General features: G+C 37.8%; 1 protein-coding gene and 2 long non-coding RNA genes across 3 annotated transcripts; 1 reads left to right on the top strand and 2 right to left on the bottom strand.

Annotated features, from left to right (window-relative positions):
• Positions 1-2462: 2462 nt before the first annotated feature.
• Positions 2463-5060, bottom strand: LOC119887771. Its single transcript, XR_005441805.1, has 2 exons — positions 4712-5060; positions 2463-2766 (listed from the first exon to the last, which is right to left on the bottom strand). It is a non-coding gene; the product is annotated as an uncharacterized LOC119887771 (long non-coding RNA).
• Positions 5061-6439: 1379 nt separating this feature from the next.
• Positions 6440-23785, bottom strand: LOC119887768 (permeability factor 2-like; the record flags this gene model as incomplete). The annotated part of the gene is given in 4 exon segments (XM_038698400.1): positions 6440-7235; positions 7411-7482; positions 7616-7724; positions 23320-23785. Coding segments are annotated over 4 exon segments (330 nt in total). The 3' UTR covers positions 6440-7147.
• On the top strand, positions 11815-12698 carry LOC119887770. Its single transcript, XR_005441804.1, has 3 exons — positions 11815-11981; positions 12059-12156; positions 12440-12698. It is a non-coding gene; the product is annotated as an uncharacterized LOC119887770 (long non-coding RNA).
• Positions 23786-24918: the final 1133 nt, after the last annotated feature.

Raw genomic sequence — 24918 nt, 5'->3', positions numbered from 1 at the left:
ATCTTGTTGCCAGAAACATGACTCTGAATCAAAATAATGCTGCATAGTGATTGCTGGACCTGTAAATAGACAGCTGTTTAACGTATTACCCATAGCAACTTTATAAGGCCAATAATTTGCCAAATGGTGTGTGGTGATGTTTAGCTTATAAATAAAAAATTATCCAGCTTTAAGTTTTTGGTATTTTGGCAGTTGATTCATTATTTATGACAGATTTTCAATGATGAATGAGTGGAACTACCCAAATCTTTGTCCTGTGCATAAGATTGAAAGTGAAACACATTTTAGTTTTAGTGCCATTTCTATTTTATTTATGTTTATATCATCAGTAGAATTTGTTTTCGTGTTTACACTGTTTAACACATTTTTTCCTTTTTCATTTCAGGTTACAGAAATTCTCATAATCTTCATCTGTTTGTAAAAAAAAAACACTAACTGACTACAATGATATATATATATATTATATATATATATATATATCCATCTGATGATATAAACTAGTTTTGTTTTTATTCTTAAAACATCTTATGTTGAAATATGGAATTTTAAGAGGAAACAGAAAAGTAATGTCATCTACATTGTTTCAATCAATTTGTTTTCAAGTTTTGAAGCTAAACTAATTCATTGATGCTGAAAAGATTTGTATACAAGTTTCTGTCTGTTTTTTCTTAATATGTCAGGTTGAATCAACACCAAGTATCCTCACAATGAATGGCTTTTTGACCCCAGATACAAGTATCTGTTCACCAAGGATCATTTGTTAATGTATTTTCCTACGATAAGATGACAACTAAACTCATCTTTTTGATAACAAAGCACTTTCAGATTTGACTTGAGAAATATTACTCCCTTTTGATTGAAGGCATGTGTTTTGATCAGACGTTCGTGTCATAAAGTGGGGTAAAGACATGTCATCGTGCAAAGCCTCAAGGCCACATGACTGCAAGATATGAAATGATGTATTACAGTATGACTCAGCAAAATTCTTTGGAAAACTTCTTTGGACTTTTAACAACCCATAACAGAATGGCCATACTATTGTACATAGTGTATACACTGCATTGGTTTAATAAGGTTAATAATTACAAATGTAGATACCGTAATACTTATGACGATATGATTTCTCATTTCAAAGTCCTTTTCCGGTTAGTTCTGCCCTTAAACTGTTCAGAGATGGAGGACAGTGCTAAAAAAGAATAGAAAACATGAAATCAGCAGAAACGTTAATGGCTCATGAAGAAATGTATTGTTTATTATAAAAGCGTCATGATTAGTGACCTTATCACCCTTACTGACACATGATGAATACATGCTGAGGGCTTGGGGATGTTCCAGCTTGTTATGATAAGTACTGATCTTGGCTTAGAGTCACATTGTCTACCCCTCCCACAGAGATGTCATACAAGAACTTAGGCACCATATAAAACCGAGATAATGCATTAACACTTTAAGGTTTTGGTGGAGAATGAACTTGTAAGTGCTCTCTGTACTGAAGGTTTCTCTGCCGTCAGATTTGTGTTGTTGAAATAAAATATATCTCAGTAAGGACAACCGAGCCTGATCGATGTTCATTGTTCACCAAATGGGAAGATTGGCCAGAAGTAAAAGTTTTATCAGTGTTGCTGCAATAGCTATTGCAACAGGGAGCGTAACTGATGAAAGATTTGTCACTTTCCTCCTTCCAAGTAAAAGAAAAAAACTGTTGTGATGACTAATGGGTTGATTGAGTGTAGGTGGAATGTAACTAAGTATTAACTCTTATGAAATTAACTAAGAATTTGTGCAAATCTTCTTTATTTAAAATTTCATATGTAGTTACAGATCTTCTTACAGACTGAAAAACTAAATCTATATGTACAGATTTTAGACATTCAAACTTTTGAAAGTACAAAATGTTTTCACACAGCTACAATACATTTGTGACTATACTAATTCCATTGCTGTACAAGTACAAATGAGAGGTATTTGTACTTTACTTGAGTATTTTCTTTTCATGCCACTTTCTACTTTTTACTTCACTACATTTATCTGACAGATTTACTAGTTAGTTACCTTTCAAAGTGAGCTTTTTGCATGCAAACATTAGACTGGTTTTAGAATATTTGTAAGTAAAGCATCTGAATACCTCATCACGACATGTGTACTATTTACTTGAAAAGTAGCTCAGTAATCAAAGTATCTGCAGCTACTTGTTTCAGATTAACCTGGATATTTTCACTTGAAAAGTTTTTCTCAGACAATCGCATGTTTTAAATACTTTATCAAACTGTTCATGAAATGAGAAAGATGTCTGGCTTACTGAGTCACTACATTTTCCTGGTAAAGATGTGAGATGGACGAGGTTTTCCAAGCCTTCTATATGCATGAATTTAAATACGTTTTTCAGAAAACCTTTGTGATGAATTATATTTCACTAAAACCCAAGGTCCCTTAACACTAAATTTAAAAAGACCAAAACCCTCTTAAAAATATATCACTTTATTCATAGCCAATGAAATGGAAACACAAATCGAGGGTTTCTTGTATATTGGAGATGTGCCGGCTGGTAACAGAGCTCAGATCACAGTGGACATCCTGAGACGTCTTCCTGTGGGTACAAAGACTTTCTGCTGCTGCTGGCCACTGTGTTGTCTTCACTTCAGGTGCTTGACTGAAGCATGACGTCTGCCCAGTAATATCATCCTCCTGAGTTTTCAGACTGAGTAGAATGTGGTGGGTCGAGGAATATCTCATCAAACGTGAACATCACCATGTCACTCAGATGATCTGTAAAACATGGCAGTCACTGTTATTTAAAGGTCAGCCATGTAAAACTGCAAATACATTTAGTCTTGAATCAGGAGAAGCTTGTATTTAGCAGTGTGTGTGGTGATCGCTGTGAGAAATACATTATAAGTTGCTGATTTTTAGGATTTCACTGTAATTAACTTGTGAGAAATTAGCATTGGTCACAGGGTTTTTATTCCTAAGCAAAAGGTTGTCTGATTTACAATAAACATCTGCTGGCATGTAGGTGAGAGTTTTAACATAGACCAATCAAGAGACAACATCTGATGCCACATACTTTTGCATTTCCTTTCTTAGCTCAGGAAGAGATTTGAGTGTATGCGAATACTCTGCCATTTGTTTTCCTTCATCTACCATTTGTTGGCTGTTGTTTGCTTTGTACTTGATCTGTACTTAAGGAGAGGAAATACAAAAACACAAACGTTCGTTTTAAGGCTGTCCTTGCTGCAGCGGCCTGGGTCAAACTCTGGCCCATAGCCGTGTGTTTGCATAATGATAATTGCTGTAGTTTCGTTATTTGTTCAGTGAGTCTGAGTCAGTAGAACATGGGGGACAAATTGGGGGAAAAAAACAAATTCTTTGCCTGACACTCTTTCAGGTTCAGCTAAAATAATGGTAGAGAAATGGGGGAACAGTGTGGTTGTTGATGTCCCACTTTGGCATGATGTAACTGAAGGCATTTTTCCTATCCTAGGCACACTGAATACAGATTGTTTAGGGAGATGTAGAATTACGTTTACAGAGAAAGCAAAGAAAATAGGAAAGAAAAAGATTGATTGGCAAGCTTTTGAGAAATGGGAAAAAGAAGCACATTTGAGAGAAACAAAAAATCAGTGGCAGGGTTAATGGTAAAACAACAGATAAGGAATGCAGTTTTAAATAATGAGAAGAAAGAGACACACAAAAGGCCAGATCAGGTGTTGCCACCTCCATACGTTGTCTCCAAGCCACTAATCCTTTTGTCATTAGAGAAACATATGGCAAGTACTGCCCTTTTGACTGAGAAACCCCAGGAAAGAACTGACAGACGGGGGAGAGAACATGCATTGTGCCATGACCGGAGGACTGTTTCCCCATTTCACATACCAGTTGCTGGGAAAGGACAAAATGGGAAAAAGACTCAAATTAACTGTCCCAAGAAGTTTTTATTTCCATCAGCAGCCTCTTCCTGGCTCAGGAGAAACGGTGAAGGAAGAGACGCACACCTACTGCTGACAGTGACACCTCCAAATCCCCAGCCCAGACCGACAGGAGGGCAGGAACACGCCCACTGGGACTCAGAACTGTTTGCAGAAGAGTGTATGCAAATACTGCCATTTGTTTTCCTTCATCTACCATTTGTTGGCTGTTGTTTGCTTTGTACTTGTTCTGTACTTAAGGAGAGGAAATGCTTAGTTCGGGCGAATAACGTGCGTTCTCTCCGTGGCCACATTACATAAAGAAATGACTCAAAACATCTATTTAACTCCGTATTCTTTGATACTGATACTAGAATAGCAGCAAGTTAACGTTAAGTAAATCTGAATTATAATGTTTTGGTCTCTGCCTGACTTTAAACACGGTTCTCTAATGTTAAATCTTTTGGGTATGAGCAAGTTTGCAGCTTGATGTCAAAGTTATACCCAAGAAAGTGACGTTACATATGCATATCACAACAACAACAGGCCGTCATAACGTTATCAGTGAACATCAAGAGCAGAAGACATCTTAATAAGCAGAGCTAACGTCAGCGTTACAGTAGCTCCACTAAAAGTAACCCACCACGTCCCACCGACTACTGGGGCGTTTTGATTGGCTTCAGGCTTCAGGCTTAATGCTAATGGGGCTAACGTTAGCCGCATTAGCCACGCAGCATGCTAGCGGCAAGTTCACTTGGCTAACATACTGTATTACAGTAAAACTGCATATAAAGTCCACAACTTACATGTTCCAAGTTTGAAGTCGGCTTCACCCCATCACTGTCTTTCAGTCCTGAAGTGAATCCTGGTTTGTTATGTCACTGGTCCTCTTTGTGAAATGGTTAGTAACTTCAGTAATTTACAGAGGAGGTGATGAGCAGCCTGTTCGAGCAGCTGTGAGTTCAAACTTAGCCTAGTTATTAGCCTAGTGTAAATTATTACTAATGTGTTTTATGCATTACCGAAATAAAAACAGTTGCACCACGGAGATAATTTACAACTCTAACTTACATAAAAACTAATAGTTAACGTTACCAGAGCTCTCAAGTTTTATCAAACGTTTGGAGTGTGATAACACGTGTTAGAGGAGGAGCCACTCGGCCCCAGCCAATTCTCTCAAGTTTCAACGGTTAAATTTGACCTATAGTTTATAATTGACCTGAACAAATAGAAATTATAAAAATAGGTAAATCTGATAAAAGACTATTGATACTTGTATTTCAAAAATACAAATGTAGCCTATCAAAAATAAAAAGAGATTTGAACAGCAGTGCTCATTGTATATCGTACACATAGGCCTACTGCAGTATTACAGAACTTGTCCTTCAATTATCTTATTATTATTACTTAACAGCTTATACAAGTTCAGCTAGTAGAACTACATCATATCTGAGAGAAAATGAATTGGCATCTGAAAAAAAACATTTCATGGTTCTAGCTTTACAAACCTGAAGATTTCAATTTCAATTCAAATTCATTTTTTCATTTTTCATGTGTTAAGTCTGGCCATGTAGCATTGTTGATGAAGAACTGAATATTTTTTCAGTTGAGTCATTTTATTATTCCAAATGTGAAACTTGACTTGCAGTCAGGTACACAACATAAAAATAACACAACTACAAAAACAACAGCAAAAACAGTACAAAAATGTACATTTATATAATAAGATTTTTACAACATGCAGGCCTTCATCCGATTAAATGCCACAAAGACCAAGGTCATTGATTTTAGAAGGAAATCATCCCCACACCGTCTCAGACCTTCATCAAAGGAATTCATATTGAATTTGTAAAACATTATACATATCTTGGTCATTGATAGTGACCTGAAATTTGATGTAAATCTAATCTGATCTGTGTGAAGGTTGTTTTACAAGTCATTTATTGCAATCAGTTCTTACTTTGTCTGTGATTGCTTGGTGTGGTAACCTGATATTTAGGGATTGTATCCTGGCTGGCAAGGTGATCGCTGACCCCCTGATGTCTATCTCTGTCTCGCAGGTTCCTCGCAAGGCAAGGTTTACATTAAACTGCACATAGCTCCCCCTTCACTCACAGTAGATTTAGAGTACGCCAGTTCAAGTGCAGTAGGAGCAAGAACTCCTTTATTTCCTGTGTAACAGCCCTGTATTTGTAACTTTGTTGATTGTTTTTAGAGGTTGTCATTTAGTTTTACTGTGTAAAACTCTGCATGTTGTAAAAATCTTATTATATAAATGTACATTTTTGTACTGTTTTTGCTGTTGTTTTTGTAGTTGTGTTATTTTTATGTTGTGTACCTGACTGCAAGTCAAGTTTCACATTTGGAATAATAAAATGACTCAACTGAAAAAAAATTCAGTTCTTCATCAACAATGCTACATGGCCAGACTTAATACATGAAAAATGAAAAAAGATGCGCACATCCAAATGTGCTAAATAATGTGCTGGTGAGAAGTAAAATGATAAAATGAAAAACAGAGTCCACACACTAGATAATGCTCCTGTGATTTATTAGTGTACCACCTTGTGGTGTTTTGAGCAAAAGCCCCACTTCAGACATTATTTCAATCTTTAAAAAACAAACACAGAACACATATATAGATATATACACTCATAAATATATGTTTGTTTGTAATAAAACATTATAGAAAAAACAGTTCACATTTAAAGTCATTTCTAAAATACAAAAAAGGTAATGACGTTCACATTATTATCAGGCACCTTGAATTACATCACAAACAATGCTTTTACAGACTGTTATAATGTGCCTAAAGATGTAGCGAATAAGAGCTCAGCAATGAGGACACACATATAATACTACCACAGAAAAAAACATGGATTCAATCTTAAGGCAGTATTTTAATATGGAAATATGTCAGTCTCGTCAGCGTGCATAAATCGCAAGCTGGGAGAACAGTTTCCCATTCCACCAAAATTAATCCTCATACATGTACCTTGTGCTCTCAGGCACTTGACACTCCAATGCTCAGTAATGGCTGCTGTCATGTTTTAGCTGCCAATGTGCAAACCTCATACCAAGTGAAGTGAAACAATTTCACTTGTTTCAATATTGTACGTTCTTATTTTCTTGAAACAAGCAGGCACTACACCAACCATACCCTTACTTTGGAAAGGTATGATGATCTTTCTTCTTACAAGTTGATACCTCATTTTAATTGCAAGGATGATAAATACAAGCAATTATGATGATGTTTGCACTGCAGTGGCTGACACTGTGGCTGTTTCTGGGCTGGTGGTTTTTATCTTCTCAACACGGGCTGCCCTCCTCCTGTGAAGAAAACACATTATGTTCAACCTTCAGACAGTAACAACAACCAGATGTGCAAAGTGACTGTTGACCTCAGCAAGCTTTCCCTCAACTAATTAAATCAATATTAGTTAATGTTGTGTTGAACAGCAGATAATGAGATTGCACCCTGTAAAAAGCTTGTCTTTGGACTTACCATTGCAGATATCCTTTGGTGAATTTTCCATTGGGGTCAAGACACCTTTGGCTGTTATCTTTCAGTGTGACACTGTAGGAGAAGGAGAAAGCTTTAATTTAAAATAACTCTCTAAACAGGACTTATGAATTACTGTCACGGAAAAACAATAATCTTCACTGAAAATGAAAAACTACTGTTTATTCATATTACTGCAGATACTTACATGACTTCTTTCTTGTTGCAATATGGAAGAGGATCAATCTCCTTGACATCAGTGATGAGAGAGGGATTTACCTTACTTATGGTTTTTACACAATGGCAGCGCTTGATAGCTGGAAAAATTAAGACAACAGTGTAAATAATCTATGGGATCTCTACAGTTTCACCTCTCATGTTTTTCTGATGTTAGGCTCAGCAAAATAAAAGCTCATTTAAAGCCACCTAAATGTAGAAATACAGCAAAAAAGATTTCCACAATCCAATAGATTAGCACACTTACTTGCTGAAGTGCAAATGGAAGTGCAAGCCAGGAGAATGATGCACTGGATAGTGGTATTCATCCTTGTCTTAAATGGTAGACAGTGATCTTCAAACAGGATCTGGTGAATCCCCGTATCTCTGGAGTGTCAGACTGAAGCAAAGCCTTGTGTTTTTACAGTGGTTTTCTCTCCTCAGATTTGAAGACTTGATCCCTGCTTGGTGTATTCTTCTCCGGTTTGTGAGCTCCATGTTCACTGCACCTCCCTTTTATAGACTCACAGCTAGACCGACAGATTTCCTGAGAAGTGGTTAAAAAAAGAGAAAAGCCTGTTTTCCCATACTTGTACCACAGCTTTTGTGATCCATCCATTTTTCCTCAGAATCCACTTTGGCTGTCACTCTTCACTTCCCTTTCAAGACTTCCTGCATGTTGGGGAATGTTGAATCATGCATGACTTCAGGGATACTATTTTCTTTAATAATGCTGCAGAGTTCATTTGGACTCTCCCTGCTCACAAATGCTGTCTCTCATGAGTCACATTAATATTATTTTAGTGTAATAAAATAATATATATGCAATTACAAAAAACACAAACAATGAGTAGAAAGTGGTGATTACAATGAAATGACCACAGGAAAATACCTGATTACTGTTAAGAAACTAATTCATCTTGGATTTAATCCCAGTTCTAAACGTGTTGAGTTTCAGGAAAGAAAGAAAGAATGATTTCTGTCCGAGAGAGGATGTCTGAGTGATGTTAAAACGTTTCCTGTATTTTCACTTTCTACGGATGTGAATACATGTCCTTATCATTCAGCTGTGAGTCCCAATAAATATTTGAGACCATCATTAAGCAGTTGGTTCCAGTTGTCTAGAAATCTGTGTTATTAAAATGACCATGTATAGTAGAGAAATGCTAAATAAATACACGAGACTGGAGGATGTTTTTGTAGGAGATCCACTTCTCAGCAAATCTGTCGGTCTAGCTGTGAGTGTATAAAAGGGAAGTGCAGTGAACAATACACAGCTGCAGTAATATGAATAAACAGTAGTTTTTCATTTTCAGTGAAGATTATTGTTTTTCCGTGACAGTAATTCATAAGTGCTGTTTAGAGAGTTATTTTAAATTAAAGCTTTCTCCTTCTCCTACAGTGTCACACTGAAAGATAACAGCCAAAGGTGTCTTGACCCCAATGGAAGATTCACCCAAGGATATCTGCAATGGTAAGTCCAAAAACAAGCTTTTTTACAGGGTGCAATCTCATTATCTGCTGTTCAACACAACATTAACAAATATGCATGTAATCAGATGAGGGAAAGCTTGCCAAATTAAGTGCATGGGAAAGTTGAGCAAGATTTTTAGGCAAGGTCAACAGTCACTTTGCACATCTGGTTGTTGTTACTGTCTGAAGGTTGAACATAATGTATTTTCTTCACAGGAAGAGGGCACCCCGTGCTGAGAAGATAAAAACCACCAGTCCAAAAATAACTACAGCGGCAAACACACTGACAGCCACAGTGCACCGTAAAAAATGTGATCAGTGGTTCCTTAAAAAAATTATGCACTGAAAATAATAATTTACTATAATTGATTTACTTGATAAGATCCTTGTAACAATTTGCTTGAGTACTTTTTAAGTAAATTTTACTGCTCTACTATTAAGACACTTGCCAGTATCAAGTAAAACTTACTTATTATTATTATTATTATTATTATTATTACTTTATTCAAACAAATTAAGTTAAGTCATTAAAATTTTTTCATGTACAGGTACATCACTGTCACCAAAATATTAAGTACATTTTATCTACTTGTACTATTTACTGGTATGAATTAAATAAGTAGACTTTATTATTTTTCCTGACAATTTAAATTACCTACTTGCATGAAGTTATATTACTCACTATAATCATGTAAATGTTACTCATTTTATTTTAATAAATGTTACATATTGCTATGCATTTGATGTACTTCACAAATCACACAATACATAATTCTATTTAACTGTTTATTTTGTGAACAGTAAACACCAATTAGCATTCACTTCTCCTGGTAACCTACCCCAATACAGGGGTAAGTTGTAACAATAAGACAAAAGAAGCAAAAATTAATGCCACATTATATGATATGCTACAAAAACAGGTAGTGATATAAAAGAATAATGTTTCTCTCTCAGTGTAAGAGACTATGTCTGATGACTCAAGCACATGTATGTGTATGTAAATTTATCTAGCCTATAGAATAAACTTACTTTACAGTATACTTAATAAATACTACTACGTTTCTGATGACGGCGGCAGCTGATCACAGCTGGATCAGTGGTTAGTCGGCTCTAACAGCTGTAGAGACTTTTGATGGAACAAACAGATTATTTGTGCTGAGCAACATGTCTACATGTGTGCCATCTATATACCTCCATCAGAATCCCCCTACTACAACCCATAAAGTTTCTCTATTCTTGAGGAGGAAGTTAACCATTATAAAACCATGGGCAATGTATTAATCTGTGGGGACTTGAATACTCGAGCAGGGAAAAGAGCTGACACTATGAACGCCCAGGGAGACAAATACTTACCTGGAAGCACCTGCTTCCCCCTCCCTGAATGTCCTGCTAGAAAAAGCTTTGACAAGCTTACTAATACAAGCGGTATGCAGCTTTTACAGCTCTGCCATACACTGGGTCTGTTCATAGTCAACAGCAGGCTACGAGGGGACTCTCTGGGTCGCTACACTTACAGCTCAGTAGTACGGTAGATTATTTCATTACAGATCTAGATCCAATGTCTCTTAGAGCTTTCACAGTCAGCCCCCTCACACCACTCTCAGACCACAGCAAAATCACTATCTATCTGAAAAAGGCTCAGTCTAAGTCTGTGGCACCTAGTGCCTGTGAACTGTTTAACAGCACATACCCATACAGACGGACCCCAGACAGCATGGGGGCGTACCAAAAGGCACTGGAAAATCAAAACATACATGATTTAACTAATTTATTTCTATTTGAAACATTTTCCCAGAATAATTCTGGTGTAAATTCTGCTGTGGACAAAATCAATTCAATATTTCATCATTTTGCTTTGTTGTCTAATTTGAAAGCCTCCGAACCAAAACCTCGACACATGATCGGTAACAAATGGTTTGACACTGAATGCAATAACCTGAGGAAAACTTGAAAAGCATAGGGACCCAGATAACCACAACATACTGCTGTCAATATGAGGCCACCCTAAAAACTAAAAAAAAGGAACACAGCAAGAACCAGCTCTGTGAAACTGAGGAATCCTTAGAGTCCAGCCAGTTCTGAGAGAAGTGGTACAACCTAAACAAAACCCAGCAGGATGAATTGGCGATCCAAGATGGAAATACTTGGATTAATCACTTTAGTGAATTATACAGTAATATTACAAAAAATTATGATCTGTACAAGATATTCATGAAATGGAAAACTCTGGAGGTGGTGATAAAAATCAACCAAAACCCTCTAGATTACCCGCTAACAGAACAAGAATTAACAGAAGTCATCCAGTCCCTGAAAGGAAAAAAGGCTTGTGGTATTAATGGAATCCTCAACTAACACTATTCTAAACACATGAATAGAAATGTTGATAAATTATGTAAAACATGTTTCTTGCAGACAGCCTCTCCGTCTCTCTCTGACTTTAACTGTCTCCATAATAAAAGAGAAATAAAAAAAAAAGATATTTCTCATAAATAAATAAAGGCTTAGGCTTAAGGGCTTTTGTTGTTCAGACCTACAATGAACACAGATTTTAACAAGACAGTGAATCATAAAAAAACTCAAATATAAGACTTTGCAGCTAGTTTAGTTTAATGTTATCTGTTGTGATGTATCAGATCAGTCCGAGCAGCGTCCAATCAATATAGCGGCTACCTCATAAGGGGGCGTGTCGTTCAGTTAAAGACTTCTGCGAAGGATGCATTGGTGTATCCTCGCTCATAGCTCCTCAGAGATCACAAGTAAGAGCTTTGGGACGGCCTGCAAGATGGCGGAGTGGAACAACCTCCGGTTCAAGCGAGGACCGAGGAGCGAGGAAACGACGAATAAGAGACTTGAGAAGCACCCATGGAACCCTCTGTGATGTTTATGTAGGTGATTGAGTTAAAAAAACCTCTCTTAGGTTTTCATTGTGTTTTCCAAATGACTGAGGTTGTATGTTTTGCAGCAGTCTGCTGCCCGTCTGCTCTGTGTTTTGGTTGATTCCAAGGTTCCCTGTTTGGAGTGGCGTGATGTTCTGTCCTTTACAGAGCACCTTGTATTAAGGTATGAGAAACTTAATAAGCAACAAGTAGGGTATGATAACTACCTGAGAACTGTTATTTGCACATTGATTGCTTTTATAAACCTGTTGCTAATATGTGTGTTTTTAATTGTAGGTTGTCAGCTGCTGTTTTGCCTTGGTTGAATTAGGATTTTAACAATTATTAATTTTTAGTACACTTCTTCACGCCTCTAGGTGGAACTCTCCCAGTTGAGGATTCTTGCATTTTAGACATAACCAACTGGTCTATTGTGTTTTATTTAACTTGATGTTTTATCTTTTCAGTGGTTCAATTGGTCGGCTTGTGGTGGAGGCTAGGCACGCTAGTATGGGTCCCTTCACCAATTGTAGTGTTAACAGCACTGGGGCACGATTGGGGACACGATTTGCAGTGAACCGGTTTGCAGTGACTATTGATTGCAGTGGACCACTCCGACCTTTTGTTTCTTTAATAATATACAGCAATAATTGGGAGTGTGCTTTATTAAAAAGAAGTAACCTGTTTGCCGAAATTGTAATAAACTTCCATATTCCATTGTAATTTGATTGGGGTTTTTTGCATTATTGAGCATCCTCTTTTCAGGCACTTCCAGTTACCAATTATAAATAAATGAGTAATCCTTTTGGAACCACGTCTGTCTTACTTCAGTAAACCTGTGTAGACACCCCTTGCTACACTTTCATCGCTAGCCAGTGTAGCTACCTACTAAGCATACAGCTAACGGTAGCTATGAGGTAGATATGAGTGCAGGGCAGTGTAGCGAGTAGAGTCAAGATGATGAATTATCTGTAGCTGCAGTTGAGTTGGAAAACTGCAGAGCAGCTGAGAGCTGTGTTTGCTAACATTAGGTAAGACAATGTAGATATAGACTGCGCCGGTTTAGTTATTCAACAGCTAGGTTTCTTGTTAATTCTCTCTGTGATTATGGACCATCGGCAAAACTGCCCGCCAACCATATCTGTCCAGCTGCCAGATTAAGGTGCTTTGACAGGGCAAAAAATATAAATAAATGTTTTGATAGTGGTGCTGAAATAGATCTGTTATGATAGCAACAGTTACTCATATAATCTTTAGTGGTTTTGCCTACAAAATGAAGCTTGATTACTGTAATGCAGTATTGGAGTTGAACTGAGCTTTTACTTCTGAACAACATTAAAAGAGTCTGTAGCCTGCTTGACAAACCTATGAAAGAGCTGTCAGAAAACATGATTCCCCTAAATGTCCTCTGACTGGAGATACTGGGGAATTGCAAAAGCGTCCGTAGGTTGATGGATGCAGATCAAACACTGAAACATAAAATGTACAGCACATGCCGTGATCTGAGAAACATTCACCGCAGAATCTATTTGTTGAAGAGAGAAAAAAGAAGCTGTTTCAAGGTGGGATCAAACCCTGAACCATTGGGTTGGGAGTCCTGAGCTGTACCAACCAAACAACATGTTGAAGCAGGTCAATATTATGGCTTATATTCTCATCCACTATCTAATGGTTGACCTCTGTAGTAAATTATTACTACTTCTTCTAACTTCTGTACGTATTCAACATAGTGATGAGTGTCTGCACTGCCTGAATTCTACCAGAAGTACAAGAACGTATTGACGAAACGCGCTCTGTATCGCTGTTTGTACGTTTTCAGCTACAGTAGAAACATAATGATGCAACATGACGACCTCCATGGAAGGGGGTGTCTGTGGTTTTGGAGAAATAAATGGCTCACTCTAAGGTAATAAAAACATAATGGCTTATTATGTAAGGTCTTTAAACACAACTGAAAACTGAAAAGCATGTCAATCGATCCTCAGAAATATTATACACTACCTTTAATTCCTCATATGGATGTTGCTCAGAATGTATTTGTCTGCTGGGTCACTGAGTTGAACATAAACTGAGCTCGTTTAGGACAAATTAAGACAAAACCCAAGTTATGAAATCACGTCGTCTGAGTCATCTCTCTTAGAGAAGTTCTTTAGGATTGTACAATTATATTTCCCTTTCCCTATTCTGAATCACGCAACATATGTGTAGCTGGTAGTTCTGTAGAACTGATGCCAAATAAGCAGCAAGATGTTATTTGTTTATTATTCATTTCAAAGATTTTGAGTATTATGTTGTCAAACATTATAGAGGACTTCACATGTTGTAAAAAGAGATTAGATACATCCGCATGGTGAGAACCCTGAGGGACCATGAGCTTAGTGCTTAATTTGTGAACCACAAGATGCAGAACACAGAGTGTGGCTTTAGAGTTTTTAAAACTATGTTTTTCTGCTTTGAGCATCACAAATTAAACAAAATAAACCTGTCCACGTACAAAGGATAAGTTGTGAGAGTGGAGAACTGTGTTAAACAAAAATGTTAGTGTTAACAAATGCCAAGTGTTCTTCACACTTCTCCTTGTGTCTGCATACAGGAAATGTTTATTTTTAATCAGTAATAACAGTGATAGTACCAGCATCAGTACTGGAATTAAGCATTTTGATATCTGTCTTTCTTAATAGAAAATGACGTGACAGCCACGACTAAAAAAGTTTAGAAAAGGAAATCATCTCTCAGAACACAGTGCCTTTCATTTATGTCTTTATTTTTAAACCTTTTTTGACAGTGACACAGATCTGACTTCAGACACTGGAATGAATGGGTGGAAAGCAGCACATTCACTGCACTCATTTTTACTGGGGTAGTATGATTTTCCTACCAACCAACATTTCCGTCCTCAGAGTAACTTGAGAGATGCTCTTATCTCAAACATTCTACGCACAGGCAGACTTTTTCTTGGCTAGTACCACTGACCAGGCAAACAGCACAAACCCCAGGATATAGGCCAGCTGTTGCCCCTGGTTTCCAGTCTTTATGCTAAACCAGCTGCACATGGTAGCTTCAAATTTAACAAATTGACATGAGAGTGAAAACAATCAATCTCATCTAACTATTGGCAAGAAAGTGATTAATCATATTTTCTCAAAATGCTGAAAATTCTTCCAACCTGGGTCTGGTTCTCACTTTGCACTCACCACCTCTGTAGTATCTTGGGAGCAGTATGAGCCAACCCAAACAAGTAAGCTTTGCTTTTATGTAAATTGTTTAAAATGCTTGACTCAGAGTTAAAACCTCTTAACATTCCAACTGCATTGTTTCATTTGCTGGTGTAAAGAAGGGCCAGCCCCTGTTTTTTGGTGGTTAGGCCAAGCCCATTGCAAGTAATTGTGCCGAAGACTGGCACTTCGTGATGATATTGGTATGAAATTTAAACTTGGACTAGGTAAGGCTTTATGCCGTGGCCCTACAGTGTTTTTCAGCTAGTATGTCCCAGCTGTAGTTGTCTGCATGCATTTGTTAGCAAGCATTTTCTAGCGGAAATGAAAGATATATTAGTTTTAGTGTGTTAAAACATTATATTGATCAATTCAGTAGCACTTTTGGGTTAGACACTTCAGAGTGTTATCTTTCAAAGAATCCCAAAGCCATGCATTTACTCCAAATGGTTCAAGAAATGTTTGGGTTTGGGAGCAGGAACACGCCTAAAACCACACCTCTAATCAGCTGACAAGTCTATCTAAACCCGTGCTATTCAGCCGGCCTCCTCTGTCTCTGCTCGACCCACCCTCCCTTTCCCTTCCCTTCATCCCCTCGTCCCTTCCTATTCAACCCGGTGCACAACTCCCATGTTTCATCTAGGTACCGTCTGGGGGGTTGGTAAATCACAGGGCGAAACCACTAACGAGACGGAAACCCCACTGTGATTCTTTGTCTCTCTGCCCACTCATCATACATCCTCCCAGATCAGCCATCAGACAGAATCCTTCTTCCACCCCCCCCCCCTTCTCCTTAACATCCATTTATCTATCTGTGCAGAAATGAGTCACCTGGACTAGCTTTTGTAGCTATAACTGCATAGCGATCCTTTGGGAGAAAATCCCATGCATTGTGATTACTAGAGTACAGAAAAATGTTTAGCTATTAGTAGAAAGATGTCTATGAAGATTCTCAGTCATCCAGGTCATAGTTATCCAATGAAGGTTAAAGTCAAGGGCAACTCGGGCAACCGTTTTGGTTGTTTGTTGGCATCTCAGGTTAAATCGTAGATGGTTCCTGTAGTCTGCAATTTTCCTGTCCCTTCATACTCCTGTACCAATCTGAGGGTGTTCATCCCAAAATGATTAGCAAGATGTCTATGAAGATTCTCAGTCATCCAGGTCATAAAGTCATAAAGTCAACTGGACTTGGTTGCAACCAAGTCCAGTTGCCCTTGACTTTAACCTTCGTTGGATATTAGTAGAAAGTTTGTTAGGGTTGTTGTGTTCTGATCCAGGTAAACACAACTAAATGCCTAAATATCCTATTTATTCATGTTTTTTGTTTTTTCAAGACAAGCAACAGTTCCCACCATGAGCAGAGCTGATGCAACTGACATGACTGAACGACTGCATGTATTCTGGCTGACATCTGTGCTGAATGTGGTTTTGATCCAATTCCCAATATCAACATGAGGAACCCGTTTCTTGACACAGTAAGCCTTTAAAAGAAAAGTGCCAGAGGCTCCAAAATTCCAAATAGACAGTTTACAAAAGCTGCAATAAAGTTGTCTAAACTTGTTCATCCATCAGGAGCAGCCAGTGAGTTTAAAAACCAGCAGGGTTGTAGAGCCCTCTCTCATCACTGATGTCAAGGAGTATGATCCTCATCCATACTGCAACAAGAAAGAAGTCATGTACCTGTATATACAAAGTCTTCACCCCCAACTCAAAATTCATCCAGGAAGTCCAGCAAAAAAACAACAAGTTGCAATCTTATTCACTGTTGTTCAACAATAAGTTAGTGCACGGGAAGGTTGAGCAACATTTTTATCCATTTTTATCGTCACTGTCACAGTGTGCAGGAAAGAATGAGGATGTAACATAAGATGTATGTAGTCCTGCAACTGCTTGATACTGCTGATACAAAAGGAATAAGAAGTCTTTAAGCTATATTGAACCACCACATTGCTCAATGTTTACTTTAGAGCAGTGGTTCCCAACCTGGGGTTTTGTACCCCCTCACAAGGTAAATCTGAGGAGTCTTAAGACAACTAAAAGAATAGGAACTATAAAAAAAACTTTCAGCCATAGAAAGTATATATTTTTTTTGTTTTTCAGACTTCCCTCTAATAGTCTTTAAAGTTTACTAAAAGATAATAGTATTTCTAGTCTGAAAATAAAAATAATATAAAAATCACCTTTTGTTTGAACTGGTCACCTTTGATGATTAAATTCACAAGACATTCATTTTAAGGGGTCAAAAGTCAAAAAGGTTGGAAACCACTGTTTAATATGATTAAAATCTCAAATTGAATGTTGAACATGTTTTCTTCCCAGGCAGAGGGCAGCGCGTGCTGATAGGATGAGAACCACCAGCCCAGAATGATGTGGTAGTCAAAGCATCAGCCTTCCTTCCTTCATTTAAATAAAAGATATGTGATATGTTTTCGTCACATGCAGAGGGCCAGCAGCCCATAAAACCACCCAGCTACAGCTACAAAGTTTTTCTTTTTGTATCATTTGTGTGTCCACACTGCTGTGCTCTTATTCACTACGTCACAGTCTGTCATCTTTAAAGGTTCAGTGTGTAATATTTCTAAGGATTTATTGACAGAAATGCAATATAAGATCCATAATTATGTTTTCAGTGGTGTATAAAGACCTTACATAATGAACCATTGTGTTTTTATTACCTTAGAATGAGCCATTTCTATCTACATAACTGCGGGCACCCTCTTGCATGGACGTCGCCCTGTTGCATTGCGGAAAACTGACAAACAGCGTTACAGAGCGCGTTTTGTCACCCCAGTGTTCTTCTTCTGCTTGTATAGTTCCGGCAGTGTAGACGCCACCAGACGCTTGTCATTAGTTTGAATGCGTACAAAGAAGAAGAAGAATCATTAAGGATTTTCCCAGATGGAAAGAGCTGATGCAGGACAAATATTTTCAAAGTGGCACTGAAGTGTTTTCCTGGACAGGTAATTAAGTTAGTCGAACTTAAGTGAACTGTTGTTTGATAGCTTTAGCTAGAAGCTTTATTGCTAACTGCGTTATGATAACAAGACCGTAGGGAGAGGAGCCTTGATCCTCACTCTCCTTTGTATACATGTATAATGTGGGTTATAATGGACCGTGGTGCAGAAACAGTGAGCTTACTTTTCTGTCAGTGGTCATACTTGCAGTAGATTAAATGGTTTTTGAAATGGTTTTTACTTCGGAATGTTAGTCCAGATGAGCCAACCCTCCCAAGATGTGTAAAAATGCACAACAGTAGAGTAAAATAAAGTATGACAGGAGTATGAGACATCATGTAGCACTTCATTTATTGATGTTGCTGTTGTTTGATGAACAATTAACAATATTTGCAAAATTACTGAATAATTAAGTAAAATATAATTTCTTAATGTATCTATCTAAAGAAACCTAATTTCTTGATTGGCTACTCTTTTTTGTCCTGCACTTGAGCTATCTTAAGCGCTTGGATAGGGGAGTGGGAGACATTGAGTGAGGAGTTGTTTTGCAATTCATTGCAATTCGCAACCCTCACCATTAGATGTCACTGAAACTTAGGCTACGTTCACACTGCAGGCCAATGTGACCCAAATCCGATATGTGTCTCAGACCGGATCTTTTAATGACAGTGTGAACAGAACGCAGCCTGGAGGAGCCGGGGCCACAGCCTATCATCTGCTCACAAATTCCATTTCTTACACCTGAAATTCACCAGACCGCGAGCTCTGTTCTGAGTTATGTGCATGCTGTTTGTCCGAGCTGACACAGTGGGGAGAAAGAGAGAGTTGTGGGGCAGTTGCGTTGTCCAGTGGCAGAAAACATAATGAAACGAACAGAAAGTTGTGAACACTTGTCATAATTCGGGAGAAATGTGACCCGTGAGGGGACAATAAAAAATGTTAGTCTTCCGTGAGCTAACCGGAACTAACCTTGCTCTTTGTTTACTTCTGTAGCCTGCAACAGCGTTCTGCGTGTTGATCTTCGTGCGTCGCGTTATTCTTCTGCGCATGCGAGTCACTTTCAGGCCGCGGAAAGTTCACACAGGATTCTGATATCAAATTTCAAATTTAAACAGTAATGTGAACTGTCAAACAAAAAAAAGTTGGATCTGGGGAAAAAATTGGAATTGAGCATTAAGGCCTGCAGGCTTTCTGTACAAGCATTGTTTGTGATGTAATTCAAGCTGGCAGATAATAATCTGTTAGAAATATCAATTAACTTCCCCAGTATTTTAGAAATGATGGTAAAAGTGTTTTATGGTTCACATGTTAAAGCATCATTTGTTTGTGTTTTTTTTCCCGCTATTAACAAATATGTAATATGTGCTTATATCATACTGTATGTGTGCTGTGACTGAAATCATGTAATGATTGTAATACCTACTCTTGCTATGTTGATGAAGAGCTGCAAAACTGCAATAGATCTGGTCAGTCATAAAAATTATAAAACATGTCACGTTGAACATCTGTTTATCTGTTTCTGTTTATCTGATATCGGTTTCTCGATCCACTGTGATCTTCAAGCACATGCTAGTATCTTGTCTAACATCATCAGACTGCTGTTACAAGTTCTGCTCAGGATGTTGCTATTGTGCCAAATTATTTCAAAGGAATAGTTTGATATGAAGAGAACAGTTATTTCTTACTTAGAATTTGATGAGATTTATGCTAAGCTAAACTAACAAGCTGCTCGTGTTAGTGTCATGTTCAATGAACAGACAGAGTGAGAGTGGTATCGAACTTCTCATGTAACTCTTAGCAAGAAAACAAATAAGTATAACATAAGTTATTTAAAATAAGTCAGCGTTGACTTTTAGTTTCACATGGGACATGAACTGCAGTCTCCTGGGTGAAAGTCTTGGGTTTGTCTCATCCGTTCACCCACCCAGACCCCCTTCCTATCTAGATCTCTTCAAACTCTTAATTTTTTTCTCTGACATTTGTGTGTAACCTCTTTTACTCCATGCAAGCAATAATCATCTGGGAATCCTTTTTTTGCTGGCGCCACCTACTCAACCGTTGTGTTCAGAACATGGTTTAATGTGAGACAGATACATTTCTTGGATGGGATACTGGTTATTGATTCCCCCATTCCCATAGCACACAGTTAATTAGTTATTCTTGCACTGTCGCCAAGGGGCAGGAAGCTATTAGGTGTGACCTCATCCCTTGTCTCTTAATTTGGGTTAGGGTTAGAATTTCAACTTGAGTGTCTCGAAAATAAATTTCAACTGAGAGGCACACATCCTCTGATTCAATCTAACTTCTTTTGACTTCTTCGTACCTCAACACTTTCTTAGTATGTAGCCCACGCGGATAGCTGTGTTGTTTTCATGGCTGATATCTATTCTAAATAACACTTGTCCATAAATGGGAGTGTTAAAAAAGTAAGTAAGATACCAGAAATAATAATTAATTCTCATTAAACAAGAGTTCACTTAAGTCCAGAGTACTGTTAGGATGAATGGCCACAAGTCAATAGTGATGCAATGTTACGAATTTCAATTAGTTAGTTATCTCAACCCAAGGTCCATTTATTCGCTTTTTCCAGAGCTTTCCAGCACATCTTACAGAATTCTTCAGCAGGTGTTGTCATCACAAATGGTCCCCATATACGTTGAATTTACCAAAATAAAACAAAAAATCACCACAATTAAACCCAAAACTTTAAGACAAGCATAGAATAGAGTACTCCACATTGTTAACTGAAATGGTTCTTAAAGCTTGTTCATAGATGGGCTTTTAAATGAAAGAATGATGCTGACAGGCTTTGTCCTGTCCTCTCTGCTATACATTCTTTTCACCGCTGACTGTAGAAGCCAGCCTGGGGTTTGGCACATTGTGAAATTTGCTGATCATACAGTTTTCATCATCATATTAAAGATGAATCTGAGCATTGACTGGTGGTAGATGAGTTTTTCAAACCGTGTCTTCATCCGATTAAATGCCACAAAGACCAAGGTCATTGATTTTAGAAGGAAATCCCCACACCATCTCAGACCTTCATCAAAGGAATTCATATTGAATTTGTAAAACATTATACATATCTTGGTCATTGATAGTGACCTGAAATTTGATGTTAATCTGATCTGTGTGAAGGTTGTTAGTAGTACTAGTAATTTATTGCAATCAGTTCTTACTTTGTCTGTGATTGCTTGGTGTGGTAACCTGATATTTAGGGATTGTATCCTGGCTGGCAAGGTGATCGCTGACATCCTGATGGCTATCTCTGTCTCGCAGGTTCCTCGCAAGGCAAGGTTTACATTAAACTGCACATAGCTCCCCCTTCACTCACAGTAGATTTAGAGTACGCCAGTTCAAGTGCAGTAGGAGCAAAAACTCCTTTATTTCCTGTGTAACAGCCCTGTATTTGTAACTTTCTTGATTGTTTTTTAGAGGTTGTTTTATAGTTTTACTGTGTAAAACTCTGTATGTTGTATAAACATTTAATTATATAAATGTACATTCTTGTATTTTTCGCTCCTGTACTGTTTTTGCTGTTGTTTCTGTTTTTGTATTTGTGTTATTTTTATGTCGTGTACCTGACTGCAAGTCAAGTTTCACATTTGGAATAATAAAATGACTCAACTGAAAAAAAAATGGAAATGAAAAAAGATGCGCACATCCAAATGTGCTAAATAATGTGCTGGTGAGAAGTAAAATGATAAAATGAAAAACAGAGTCCACACACTAGATAATGCTCCTGTGATTTATTAGTGTACCACCTTGTGGTGTTTTGAGCAAAAGCCCCACTTCAGACATTATTTCAATCTTTAAAAAACAAACACAGAACACATATATAGATATATACACTCAAAATATATGTTTGTTTGTAATAAAACATTATAGAAAAAACAGTTATAATACAAAAAAGGTAATGACGTTCACATTATTATCAGGCACCTTGAATTACATCACAAACAATGCTTTTACAGACTGTTATAATGTGCCTAAAGATGTAGCGAATAAGAGCTCAGCAATGAGGACACACATATAATACTACCACAGAAAAAAACATGGATTCAATCTTAAGGCAGTATTTTAATATGGAAATATGTCAGTCTCGTCAGCGTGCATAAATCGCAAGCTGGGAGAACAGTTTCCCATCCCACCAAAATTAATCCTCATACATGTACCTTGTGCTCTCAGGCACTTGACACTCCAATGCTCAGTAATGGCTGCTGTCATGTTTTAGCTGCCAATGTGCAAACCTCATACCAAGTGAAGTGAAACAATTTCACTTGTTTCAATATTGTACGTTCTTATTTTCTTGAAACAAGCAGGCACTACACCAACCATACCCTTACTTTGGAAAGGTATGATGATCTTTCTTCTTACAAGTTGATACCTCATTTTAATTGCAAGGATGATAAATACAAGCAATTATGATGATGTTTGCACTGCAGTGGCTGACACTGTGGCTGTTTCTGGGCTGGTGGTTTTTATCTTCTCAACACGGGCTGCCCTCTTCCTGTGAAGAAAACATATTATGTTCAACCTTCAGACAGTAACAACAACCAGATGTGCAAAGTGACTGTTGACCTCGGCAAGCTTTCCCTCAACTAATTAAATCAATATTAGTTAATGTTGTGTTGAACAGCAGATAATGAGATTGCACCCTGTAAAAAGCTTGTCTTTGGACTTACCATTGCAGATATCCTTTGGTGAATCTTCCATTGGGGTCAAGACACCTTTGGCTGTTATCTTTCAGTGTGACACTGTAGGAGAAGGAGAAAGCTTTAATTTAAAATAACTCTCTAAACAGGACTTATGAATTACTGTCACGGAAAAACAATAATCTTCACTGAAAATGAAAAACTACTGTTTATTCATATTACTGCAGATACTTACATGACTTCTTTCTTGTTGCAATATGGAAGAGGATCAATCTCCTTGACATCAGTGATGAGAGAACGATTTACCTTACTTATGGTTTTTACACAATGGCAGCGCTTGATAGCTGGAAAAATTAAGACAACAGTGTAAATAATCTATGGGATCTCTACAGTTTCACCTCTCATGTTTTTCTGATGTTAGGCTCAGCAAAATAAAAGCGAGAGGGATCGCTCATTTAAAGCCACCTAAATGTAGAAATACAGCAAAAAAGATTTCCACAATCCAATAGATTAGCACACTTACTTGCTGAAGTGCAAATGGCAGTGCAAGCCAGGAGAATGATGCACTGGATAGTGGTATTCATCCTTGTCTTAAATGGTAGACAGTGATCTTCAAACAGGATCTGGTGAATCCCCGTATCTCTGGAGTGTCAGACTGAAGCAAAGCCTTGTGTTTTTACAGTGGTTTTCTCTCCTCAGATTTGAAGACTTGATCCCTGCTTGGTGTATTCTTCTCCGGTTTGTGAGCTCCATGTTCACTGCACCTCCCTTTTATAGACTCACAGCTAGACCGACAGATTTCCTGAGAAGTGGATCTCCTGCATAAACATCCTCCAGTCTCGTGTATTTATTTAGCATTTCTCAACAATACATGGTCATTTTAATAACACAGATTTCTAGACAACTGGCACCAACTGCTTAATAATGGTCTCAAATATTTATTGGGACTCACAGCTGAATGATAAGGACATGTATTCACATCCGTAGAATGTGAAAATACAGTAAGCGTTTTAACATCACTCAGACATCCTCTCTCGGACAGAAATCTTTCTTTCTTTCTTTCCTGAAACTCAACACGTTTAGAACTGGGATTAAATCCAAGATGAATTAGTTTCTTAACAGTAATCAGGCATTTTCCTGTGGTCATTTCATTGTAATCACCACTTTCTACTCATTGTTTGTGTTTTTTGTAATTGCACTTTATAGCATCATTCTTTCATTTAAAAGCCCATCTATGAACAAGCTTTAAGAGGCATCTCAAGCAACAATGTGGAGTAATCTATTCTATGCTTGTGTTAAAGTTTTGGGTTTACTTGTGGTGATTTCTTGTTTTTTTTTTTGTAAAATCAAGTCAATTCACTTCTGATGATCCTGATTTTTGCAATGCAACGTAGGTGAAAAAAGGCAGTCCTTTGTAAATCCTTCCTTGTGTGTCTTTGTGTACTTCACTTCCTGTCTGTTTTCTCATTCATTGTAATGTGATTATGTTTTACCTTGTATCATTTATTAATTTGTTCTGTGTTACCTGTTTTACTTTGTTACCTTCCTGTCCTCTCGTAGCTAATTACTGTGTACACTTTTGTGTGTTTCCTGCTTGTCTGATTATCTGCTCCGCTCTAATTGGTTCCACCTGTGTCGTGTTCTCCACTTCACTTGTGTATAGATTTGTTATCAGTATCGTCACTTTGTCAAACGGCCCAGAGCTCGGCCTCACAGCCGATCTGCTAGCTTTGCATTGCTTAGGTCTATAGGGACAGAACAGCGCGAAATGGCACGCAGTTTCTGCAGTTGACATGGCAAGCCAAAATTTCCTTAAAACTGGTGTGCTATTTATACGTTGTTCCATACCATCACATTGAACAGTAGGCCTACCTCTCCCTCAAAGAATACTTAAACAGAACCAACCCCACAAAGCACAGTCCAAAAAACTGAGCCAGGGCAGGTGGAGGGAGGAGAGGAGGAAGTCCATGGGCACAGAAAAAAAGTAAAAAAAACACAGTCCAGAGCATGCAGGGGCAAAACTGCGTGTGGTCAGGGACAGAAAGGAAACAGGGAACTTCAGGCGGGAGGCCTGAAGGTAGGGCAGAGAGGGACCAAGGGATATCAGGCGGGCAGCCCAAAG

The sequence above is a fragment of the Micropterus salmoides genome, unplaced genomic scaffold, assembly GCF_014851395.1.
Source record: "Micropterus salmoides isolate LMB-PRFRI ecotype aquatic unplaced genomic scaffold, ASM1485139v1 Ms_hic_scaffold_4320, whole genome shotgun sequence".
NCBI classification, from domain to species: domain Eukaryota; kingdom Metazoa; phylum Chordata; class Actinopteri; order Centrarchiformes; family Centrarchidae; genus Micropterus; species Micropterus salmoides.
This window is presented reverse-complemented; position numbering and strand designations above follow the sequence as displayed.